Below are 12,389 nucleotides of genomic sequence, written 5' to 3'. Positions count from 1 at the left end.
AAGAAAGCTTGTACTTAATCAATTGCTTGTTTGTTTGGATTAAGTACAACAATATTTCTTATACCGATTTATGTTATGTTTATATGTGCAAATACCATGTTTACTCTTGAATTATAATGTTTGAATGATTATTATGGGAATGATATGTATGTGATAATTGTTAAATTCAAGGTTTAAAAGCATGTGATATAAATGAGAAATATTTTCCTTGAGAAAAGTAATTAAAATGATATTCAGGCTCTTCTCGCTTGAGCGAGATAGCTATCGCTTGAGCGAGAAGTGTCTAGAGAAAACGAGAGTTTTAGCTCGGGGTGAGACAACTCTCGCTTGAGCTAAAATAGGCACCAAGAGGACTGATTGTTTTCTCGCTTAAGCCATAAATGCCTCAAAATGGATGTGCCCTCGCTTGAGCGAGATAGCTCTCGCTTGAGTGAGAGGGCTCCATCGAGACATGACTTCTTTTTAAGAAGTCTGAACGATAACTCTCATATATACGAGAGCCTAATGACATGTTTGCCATTAAGAAGTTGTAAAGGTAAATAACTATATGAAATTCTTGAAAGTAATAAAAGTAAGGAATTGCTTTGTTAAAGGCGAGGCCCTAGGGTGTGATATTATGCCCACGCAGCGAGATCGTTTGACCGTAAGAGGCTTGGCTAGAGGAGTTGTCCAGGATGATTCAGCGATGGTTCACAATGGGGCTGAGAAGTATTATGTTGTGCCCATGCAGCAAGATCGTCTGACCGTAAGAGGCTTGGTTTGAGAGTCGTCCAAGATAATTCAGCGATGGTTCATATCAGGACCGAAATTAGTCTCTTTTTGTTTATATGTTAATATCAGGACCGATTCCCGATGTGCGATATCTTAGGATGGACAGATCGCTAGAAAAGATGGATTAAAAGACATAATTTGCTAATTTCAGTTAGGGTGCATATCCATGGTCAAAAATGAAGTAGTGGAGAAGAAATGTATGGGAGACGAATGAGCCCCGAGATGTTGAGAGGGACGACATTGATGGCGGTGATTCGTCAGCAAAGTCTTGAGGGAGAGTCTAGGTGAGACGAGTCTTATGTATTCCTGGATGAGGTATTCTGTTGAATCGGACAGTGCTCACAGTGCAAACTAGACGATATCTGACAATCCCTCTTTACAATCAGGATCGATGAGAGGGATGCTCAGAAAGTGTTTGATATGACACCATCCTAAAATGGGCAGTTCCGTTGGAACAGATCGATCATATATCATTGCGAGGAATAATTTTGGTGCGATCAAATTGGCTTGTTATTGGAACTGTACTCTCGGTTATTTCCAAATAGTTATTGGGAGGATAAATGAGTAAGGATGGTGGACTCATGCATCGCATTGCATACATGATATTCTTCGATATTGATTCTAAATTCTCGAGTTTTATACTTCACTCATCGTTGTTATATGCTTGTATGATCACATGATATATCTATACTCATGTGTTGTCTTGGTGTATTATTTCGTGTAATTCCACGACGTCAATGACAAGTTTTTCATAGATGTTTTACTCCCTCTCTTTTCTTCTGGTATATTTGTACGCATGTTCAGATGGACCCATCAACACTGATCCGAGGTTATCACTTCACTATGTCCCAGGAGGGGACATGGAGTGTTGAAGGTAATCGACACACTTACGCAGGTCCTTGCGACCTGGAGCTGGATTGGGAACCAATGACTCAGTTCTGCATCTTCTACCTTACTACGCAGTTCGGGAGGCATCATTCACTTTGCCCGACCGAAGACCTGCAACCGCTAGACTTTCTGTATCGGCTGAAGCTCGAGGCGTACCAGAAGTTGTTAGGACCTAGCCCCAAACAGGATTCTCATCATCAGGATCGGCGCCAAGAGAGACAGACGGGGCCATGCTAAGGGGGACACCTTGGATCCCTCGATGGATTGGGGAGCGGATGAAATGGAGGAGAAGGAAGACAACGACGACTATGTAGAGCTTATCTGCATAGAAGATTTAGTTGAGGTCATTGAGATCTCTTCTGACTCGGAGGTGGAGGAAGACCCTAGCGAGGCTTCCAGTGCACCTCCAGTTTAGGAGGTTTCTCTTTTGTTTTGTTGTGATAGGAACCTGTGTGAGGTACTTTTTGTAATGCCAATGCCCCGCCATTATTTTTTTGTATTTTCAGTTTTTTTATTTATGGCGATGATTAGATTTCGCCCTGTAAACAATTCTGTATTTATTCAAGAATTTTATAGATGAGAAGTATTCAGAAAAGAATTGTGTTCATTTAATTATCTTTAATATATTAAGAATTTTATTTATGCAAGGCTTGAAAATGGAATAAGGTAAAAGTGAAAATGATTTGTAAGTTATAGGTTACAAAAAAAAAAATTTTCCCATTTTTCTAAGAGATTAAATATATTAAATATGAAATAATTTTGGGGGCGTTACATCTTGTTCTGAAATAATATAAGAAACAATATTTTGAACATAATCTTCTATTACCGAAGTTGTTCCTTGAATGATAATAGACACAAGAACTTGTTCACCATTAGTGATATGTTCTTCCTCAAAGACAACATTCCTTATGTTCTCTTCCTTCCCAAAATCAACTCCCTCAAGAAATCTTGCATTTCTCGTCTAAAAAAAGTCTTGAATTGGGATCATAAAATTTATAGCCCCGAGAGCGTTCAACATAACCAACAAAATAACAATTAACTGTTCTTGAGTCTACTTTCCTTTCATGTGGCCTATAAGGTCGCACCTTAGCTGAACAACCCCAAATGTGTAAGTGTTTTAAGCTTGGTCTTTTATAACTCCAAAGCTCATATGAGGTTTTATTAACTGCTTTACTTGGAACCATATTAAGGATGTAAATTGTGGTCTTTAAAGTTCCCCTAGAGAGACTCTAATAAGGAAGATTGACTAACCATAGTTCTCACCATATCCTTAAGAGTTTGTTTTCATCACTTGACAACACCCTTCATGCTAGGTTTGTCTGACATAGTATATTGCGGAACAAATCCACATTCTTTAAGGAGAAACACAAATAGCCCATTCACATCATCTGTATTGTTCTTTCTTTTCTTATTCTGAGAGGTCATAGTCAAATGAGCACTTTCAGTCTTATCTCTCTACAGCCTCTCTTCATCTTGCACACAGTGATATATAAACTCATTGAGAGAACATTTGTCCTTCTAAGTGTTATAACTCACTAAGCAAGATCAAAACCAAATGCACGAGCAAGTCATCACCATGCTCTAACTTAAGTGACTTGAGTTTTGATGTGAGAATAGACATCTCCATAATTTACTCTATTTTGTTCCATTTGACTTTATACTTCATGGAGATGAGTTTAGCCAAAAGGCTACTCGTCTCTGCCTTTTCATTTTTGACAAAATATTGTTCTATTTCTTCAAGGAACTTCCTTGCACTTTGACCCTCAGAAATAGATCCCTAAAACACTTTTGGAATATAGTGTTTTATGATCATTAGACACATTCGGTTAGAGTGTTCTCATATCTCAATTTTAACATCATCGAGGATTTCCAGAGTAGAATGAGTTTCTCCACCTGAAGTGCCAAATCCAAGTCCATACAACCGCGAATAATTTCTATGGCTTCCTTCCAGACCTTAAAGTTTGTCTCATTCAACAATGAGATGTTCTTAATTTGAGCAGAAATATTTGCAGCACTAGGAAAAGAACAAAGAAGTCAATAGAACAAAGAACAAAACTAATTGCAATCATTCTTGCAATAAACTCACATTCAACTTTAATACTTAAATTCAAATGATGGTGAGACACATCACGAGTTACCTAGCACAATATTAATATTCATTTTTTGGACAAAAATATTAACTTATAAGTGGTACACTCAATGTAGTAATCAAACATTGATAATCAGTCGTGTCAAACAATAAGTCTTTCTTTGAACCAACTTACTATTCAAATGGAAAGTCATACGATTATCACATATTCGTTGCTAGAAGTATGTTTGTAATTTGGGTCAAATAGCAATCTTCATTTGGGCCAATCACTATTCGCATAAAATACAAACATACAATTGGCTTGATATTTTACATCAATCACTAATGGTACTCTTATTTGTAATTGTCAAACATTGATCATGATGCATGTCAAATAATAAAATCCTTATTTGGACTGATTTTCCACTCACATATGCAACCTTATAATAATCATCTATGTGTATATAATCCGACCAAATAATAATCTTTCTTTGAATCAATTAATACTCGTATGAATACATATACGCACTAGCATTTGATATTTATTATGAGCAATTCAAAAAAGATGTCACTTTGGTAACTTCTTATTCAATAGGTTCACTTAAAATGTCAAACAATTTTATTTTCCAAAATAAAAAAATATTTAGTTGACTTTGATTCAACACTTAATTCAAAACATATATTATTTACATCCAAGTATAAATACATATATCCATTATAGCCTATTGGTAGCTTTGCATCATTTCCATCACAAGGATCTACGTTTCGAATTCCAGTGATGGTCATAATTTTCCATTAAATAGATATTACCATTTTATACATTACTAAACATGGCAGGACACATTGTCCAAACGGAAATAGTGTTTCAACAATAACAACCCCTTAATAATGCAATCAGCTACAAAACAGTACAATAAACCAGGAAGTTTGTAACCATTTAAACAAATAAGTGAGTTAATATATATAAAACAATACATATTTACATAATAGACATATCATAAACCAGTACACCATCAATTTATAATCTTTGGACAAAGAAATTAATTTGTAAATGATACTCTCAATGTAATGATCAAATATTAATAAACATTAGCCTTTATTTGGACCGATGTCATTCACATGGAAAAAACTTTATAGATCCTACATATTTATCATCACAAGTATGTTATTATTTGGTCAAATTGTGTCTTCCTTTGGGCCGAACACAATTCGCATAAATAATTTCATATTCATCTCTGTAATTTTAATCAATTTCCACAATAGAGGTTACTTTGATAACATATTGTATCAATTAATTAAAAAATAATTACCAGGCAAAAGAAAAACAATATGAGTCCATTATAAAAAAAATTATGATCTTGGAATTAAAACCTTTAAATTTGATATATTTTATGATTAACAAGTCTAATCCAATAATATAATTACAAATAAAAAAGATATATTTCATATATATCAATGTATAAAATAGATGTAATCTTAATCAAATACAAAGTGGATTTAGAGTGAAAAACATAAAAAGATATGTGTAAATCATTATAAAAAATTTCAAATAGAATATGATCATGCATATTTTAAAACATTTATGTAACATTATAAATATACATTTTCACACACTAACAGAGTCAAGTATATTAAATTAAGCATTAACTGTAACCATTTTGTATGTATATATATTAACTTTTATCTGTAATTCCAAACATCATAGCAATCTCAAGCTGAAAGCAATTACATATGTATATATATGTATATTTTAATTCGCAATATATATACAAGACATGAATTCCATATTGTATATGTATACAAAAACATGTCTTAACCCATATATATCTTATACATATACTTCAACAAATTGCGAAATTGTAAAGTGATTAGTGCACATAATATAATATTGCATAACAGAGTCATAATAGTTAATGCAATGTTCAAGCAATGATTAGAATATATACTTCAATACATGTTGCATGAATTCATAATACAAATTACCCATTATTCAAATAAGCGGAAGCGGATAAAATTTATCTCATTATTCATAGATATCCAATTTTCATAACCAATTGTGGAAGCATAAAAATCCTCAAATTTAAAAAATTAGGGTTCATAAAAATTGGGGGGAAACACCTTTAATGGAGAATCATAAAATTCAGAACCTAAAGTTTTGATACCACTTGTTAGAAATTCCCTTGTTATTGGTGAAATATCAATCCTAAAATCTTGAATCTCATGATTTTCATACATAAGATAAAACAAGGATAGAAATTTATACATGAATCTGTGTTATGAGATCTACTCCTTTGATATACCTATTGAGATAGAGTTGGTATAATCAGTGGCGAAAGATATCAGGAACAGGTGGGGGCAATTGCCCCCTGAAATTTTTAAAAGAATTAGAAAAAAAAAGAATATTTTTAAATTATGTTTGACCTAAACTTGGGTGTTTAAATTAAATCCTAATTTCTAATTTTGGATGGCACACAAGAATCATATATTATCACTTTTACCATTATGCTATTCAATATTCACATAACAACACAATATAGAGTCAACATCTCACTATCCTACCTAATATTCATCACTATTCATGCTATAGCACAAGCTGTACAGGAACAGTCCATAACAACAATAATTTGCACGTGCCTTTTTCACCAATATTTTATTTATGTTATATTCATATTTCCTTGATTGATGGTTAATATTGTAGTATCATTACTCCATATTGGGGTATAATTATTGACATTGTTGATACATTCAGAATTTTTATTATGACATACACAATGTTTTTTATAGTCACACTAAAATTCTCTAATAATTTGATTTTCTAATGATTCATTATATGATTAATTTCACGTTAATGAAATTACCTAAAAACACACAAATTCTAAGCATAAAAAAATTGATTCCTATTTTAAAAGGAAACCTTCCTATAAAGATAATGAAGATAATATAGCTTCGATATCTTTACTCCAACAAAATTCTTCATTTGGTCAAGTAGTTCAACCAGATCAACCTTCAAAGGTTCAAAAGGTATCAATATGTGAATATGATATTAATTCTTTAAAACGTGATCCTAGAAAACGACCTCAATTTTTAATCAAAGCGATAAAATTTGGTGAGCTTATCTAAATTAGGGACCGTATCAATATGATGATGAAGATTATCCATTAAATAAAGATAAAAATTCAAGACGATTTCAATCCACATGACTCAAAATATTTCCTTCATGGTTAGAGTACTCTATAGTGAATGATGATGCTTATTGTTTGTCTTGCTATTGTTCAGTAATAAACCAAGTGCACGAGCTAGATCCGATGTCTTTACTAGAAAAGGAGCTTTTAACTCTCAGCACTAGTTTGGATCCTAAGGATATTTACAAAACATTTAATATTGATAATATATGTATTCTTGTGCAAAATTTTTATCATATGGATTTCAATGAGCAAGAAAAGTATTATTGCCCCCTCTAAATTTTTAATCAAGATCCGTCACTGGGTATCATGACTTTCCTCAACCAAATCCTGAATTCCTATTGAGACCTTCGTTTTCTCTCTGATGGGGAGAGGTGAAAACTTTTTGTAATTTGTTGTTTTGGGGACCATAACCATTCCTTATGTGTTAACTTATAGAGTTCCCATTATCCCATATATGCCATCGTTTGAGTATCCACTCATTAAGTCCATATTCGTTATTAGTTTCAAAAGTCTTATAAGTTGTCAGTAATTAGACTACTTGTTTTATAACCCAAAATAAATTGTTGATATAATTATATTAAATATATAATATCCACCTTAACGAGAAATTATGAATTTCTAACATTGGAGCGTTCAGCCATCAAAGAGTTCTATTATTACTGGAATAATGAAAAATACATTTTTTAGTGAAGAATATATTTTACACAAAAGCTAAGCTCGGTAATGATAAAAAGGCCTATAGTGACATTCTAGTCTCACACTTTATATTCACCTATGGGGAGATATTAAATTTAGAGGTCACAAAATTATCCGCACTCCACAATCTATCCAAATTTATTTAAATTCATTCGTTGGAGCTAAGAGATCTAAATAGATATAATCCAATGAATAATGTTAATAATAGATGTATTCAAATTCACCATCCAATAGATATCTATGGATATATCCATTTGGATGGATGTCTAATTCATCCAAAAATAAAAATAAAAAAATGATTTTCTTTGCATTTTCAATTTCATTTAATATTTAAGAAAACTAAATTCGAGCAAATCTATCCGTGATTCTCACTCTCAATTTTAATATTTTATTAAATTGATATCAATTATTGGAAATGTGTATGTAGTTAATATTAAAATTTTATTCTTAAGTATATAACATATAGATGTATGATAAAAATGTATGCACTAACCAATATATGAATTTTATACATTATCACTGCATCATCCACCGTTTATATTTAATTAGCATTGACTATTCAAAAAAAAATCCAAATGAATGACAAATGATATAGTAATTATGTATAAATATTTATACTAAAAGTGCATAGGTATTACCTCTAAAAGTATTTGTTAAACAATTTACACGTGGAACCTTAAATGGCACATATTCATAGAATTTTGGAAAAAATATTTTTCTATAAAAGTCCAAAAAAAAATCACTTTTTAAAAAAATCATTTTTTAAAATTTGATTTCTAAATGATTTTAGAAGTGTTTTTTTAAAAGGTGATTTTGAAAAAATGTTTAATTGAAATAGTAATTTTTAAAATAATAATTTTTTTCAATAGATTTTTTAGTTACAATAAAAAAATGAAATAGATTGGATATTCACCAATCCAAATTCATGAAAATGAGTCATAGATAATTTTTTTTATTTCCTAGAAAACACTTATATGCAAGTTGCGTTTGATTGAACATAACCTCGAGTGTGCATTTCTATCCTTCTTTCTATCACTAATCCTCCGAATCCCTTCTCCGCCGCTGTGGTTCCTTCCTCCGTCGCCATATCCGCCCCTCCAACCTCATAACCAAACATCCCTAACCGAGAAACACACAGAGACACTCTTCTTCACCTTATCTCTTCAACCTTCATCGGAATCGTCCAATTACACTGTGATTAAGCTCATTCAGGTACACCATTTCTTTTTCAACTCTTTTCTCTCTGTTAACTATTCATTTCTATCTAACTATTTTATCATATCGAAATCGTTGTGTTAGTTAGGGTTTAAAGATTATTTTTCCTCTTTGAGGTGTAGTTATATAATTCTTTCATTTAACATTCATATATTGTACCGAATTTACAGTCAGCGTACCGGTTCGTCATAAAGAAAGTCTCTTCAAAAGTGAGGAACTACGTACCTCAGTTGACCACATATCCGGTAACTATGGTTTGGAGGAGTTGAAAATAGATTTACCATAGTAAATATCATACTAATTTGTCCACACACTGAGAAGCTTGGAATCCTGTGAGATTGTCACTGAAAATTGAATCCTAAGAAGAGCAGAGGGAGTGAACATGATATTGAAATTAGTACCAAGTCTGTGGAATTTGCAAATTTCTCAAAATTACCGACATCCTCATCTCAAAAATATGAAGCCTGTACTCTGTGTCTCAAGTATCAATGTTAAGAGTAACAGTAATAGAAAAGTGATAGTGTGTGGACTCCGTAAAAGCTATGCAAAGAAGCCACCTTCAAGGGTTTTGTCCAAAGAAGCCATTCAAGTGATTCATTCCCTCAAACTAGCCAAGTCGGACGAAAAGCTTGACCAAGTTCTTAATTCCAGCCTCACTAGGCTTTTGAAGGTGGATGTCTTAGACTTATTGGCTGAGTTGCAGAGACAAAACCATTTCCATTTATGCCTCAAGGTACTCACTCTTTTATATATATATGTGTGTGTGTGTATGTATTATATTCTGACCTAGTGCTGCCAATCAGGGAAACTGGCTTGCGAACTCTGCAAGGCAAAGTTGGTAAAAAATAGCTTGATTTCAATATTTTGATTTATTAGCATGCGAGCTAGCTCGATTTATTGCTATATTATGATAACGTGATTTTATTGTTGATAAATTAAACTTTGTTAGGAATTGGTTACTCGCAACTCTTTAAAATGTGATTTCTTTGTGTTAGAATGCTTAGTTGATTAGTTGGTGGTTGCTTGGCTGGAACTTGTGAGGGTTCATTTTGTTATTGTCGGATATGGCTACTTATATTTTTCAGGATGATTATTAAATTATCGTCTGTTGATGGAGGTTTTGAGCTTAGCTCGTCAACTTCAGCTGCCCATGAGTTCATAACGAAAATTTGAGAAACAAAACGAGCTTGTTTACTTATTGAGCTTGAGCTAAGAAAATTGTTTAAGCCATGATTGAGCCAAGCTCAGCTCATTGCCAGCCATACTTTAGCTGTACCCTTTCTGTTTTCATGATTCCTTCCAAATTATTGTAAACTAAAAAAACCAATTAAAGAACAATCTTAACTGACAAAAACAGGAAAAAAATTATGAACCATGACGACTTCATTACCTTTTGGAACGAAGTAGCTTTGTATCACCTTTTTCTTGTTGTTTGAACATTCTGTTTTGTAATGAAATATGGATTGAATTGAACTATAGGTTTTCAACTTCATTCGTGAGGAACCAGGGTATAATACACTGCTGTCGTTATACTCTGACATGATATTGTTACATGGAAGAAACAAGAACATTGACATGGCTGAAGAGCTCTTTTCTCATGTCACGAGCAAAGGGTTGAAACCTGATACCAGGATGTACACTGAAATGATCGGAGCATATATACGAGCTGGTATGATGGAAAAGGCTATTGAGATATATAGATCAATGAAGGCATCAGGCTGTTCACCTGATAGGTTGACATTTATGATCTTGATCAGGAACCTTGAAAGGATGGGAGAACAAGAGTTAGTTGCCACTTTGAAAGAGGAGTGTTATGAGTATGTGGAGTTTCCTAATAAATTCATTAAAGAAGTGGAGCAAAAATATGTAAGATTTTAATTATATTATGAAAACCATTGTTTTCTATTTGCATGCGGAAGTTAATTTTTAAGTGACATGTTAATTACACACTATTATCCATAGTACTTGTAAACATGACATCAAACATGGAATATATATATATATATATAAACTATCCCCCAACCTGATTTGTTAGTTCACATGCACGCTATCCCCTTTTCTATACATAATCTAAAACTATGCAACCACCCCAAGAATCTAAATGAACTGATTGAATAGTTAAGGGGTAGTGTACTTTAATTAGAGTCGGCAATGAACCGAACCAACTCGGTATTTTTTCGAAACTCGATTCATTATTTAACTCAATAAATTTGGTTCATGGACCAAATGAGCTGAAATTGAGTTGGAAATTGAGCTCGTTAAATAAACGAGCCAAACTTAAATTAGATATAGTTTGATTCGATGAGTTCATGAGTTGACTCGATATATATATATATATAATATATACTAATTTTTATGTTTTTTATGGCTCATGCATTATTTTTTATATTTATTGTTATTATTTATATAAAATCTTTTGCAGTATTTTTTTAAAATTAATTAACTATTTAAGTTGTCCAAATGAACCAATTCGAACTGAGCTGAACAGTTCGAGAACTTTAACCAAACCGAACTCGAGCTAAAAAATAACTTGTATCAAACTCAAGTCGAGTTTCGAGCTGAACCAATCCTTATCGAGCTAAACTCTAGTTCGACTCGGTTCTGCTCGTTTCTAGCCCTAACTTTAATTGTGTTCCTTTCCCATCGCCATCTCTATTCTTGCATGAATATATTTTGTTCTATAAATTTCTGTTTTTATAAGATAGCCTTTATGTCTTCAGTCAGGCAAAACAGAGATATCTCAATCTCACAAGAATGTATCTGGCGGTAGATGATGGAATGTATATAACGGACATGCAACTCCATTGTATCTTGTATGGTAGTAATGGAGGCTCACTGTTTTTGGCTTCATTTCAAACATATGGCTTTATAAGGTTGTTCTTTTTTATGGTGTCTGAAGATACATCAAAATTGAGGATGTATTAAGCAGCAATGTTATGACATGGTAGGAAGCTATATGCATATCCAGCAATGTTGATATCATTTGTACTTTTTGATGTTTTTAATAACAATTATAAGCATTCAGCAAAGCTTGCTATTATCTTGGATATTAAGTACTAGTTTGTATTATCTTCTTTCCTATTGTTTGAAGAAATTGTAAATTTTCAGTTTATGTGCATCTAGAAATACGTTTCATTTTCTCAACTCTCCAGTTTTTTTTGGTACATAGGAAAACAAACAGACAAGAAGCTACAAAAGGGTGAGATTATAATCTGTAACTAAATTTGCCTATGTTTTTAGTTTAGTAAATAAACTTCGAGATTATTATATGTACATATTATATTTTATTTATGTTTGAATACTTAGCAGAAAGTTGAATATGAATTAATTTGTTTCATTTGTGTAAGGTAGAAAGATTACAAAAGATTATGCTTTTATAGAGTAAATTACAAAATAAGATATAAAATTATTTATTTATATTATGATTATTTCAGCTGTTTTATATTAATTTTAAATTACACTTTTTTTAAATTTATCATTATATATTTTACCATAATTTTTTAACTTTTAATATTTCGTGATAAAAACAAAAAATATTAAAGTAAAAAATAATATTAAAAAGATAT

At 32.1% G+C, this 12,389-nt stretch overlaps 1 protein-coding gene across 2 annotated transcripts; it reads left to right on the top strand.

The window, feature by feature from the left end:
- On the top strand, positions 8,694–11,967 carry LOC109343596 (pentatricopeptide repeat-containing protein At3g46870-like). Of its 2 annotated transcripts, none has more exons than XM_019581972.1 (4): positions 8,694–8,820; positions 8,998–9,556; positions 10,303–10,689; positions 11,544–11,967. In XM_019581972.1, exons 2-4 carry the CDS (start codon positions 9,206–9,208, stop codon positions 11,595–11,597), a joined length of 792 nt encoding a protein of 263 aa, XP_019437517.1. In that variant the 5' UTR covers positions 8,694–8,820; positions 8,998–9,205; the 3' UTR covers positions 11,598–11,967. The 2 variants fall into 2 exon arrangements, with proteins under 2 accessions (XP_019437517.1, XP_019437516.1); XM_019581971.1 differs by having other exon boundaries at positions 8,994–9,556; positions 11,544–11,667.

This window comes from Lupinus angustifolius, chromosome LG03 (genome assembly GCF_001865875.1).
Source record: "Lupinus angustifolius cultivar Tanjil chromosome LG03, LupAngTanjil_v1.0, whole genome shotgun sequence".
Lineage (NCBI taxonomy): Eukaryota > Viridiplantae > Streptophyta > Magnoliopsida > Fabales > Fabaceae > Lupinus > Lupinus angustifolius.
The sequence above is the reverse complement of the archived record's forward strand: the minus strand, read 5'-3'. Positions and strand labels throughout refer to the sequence as shown.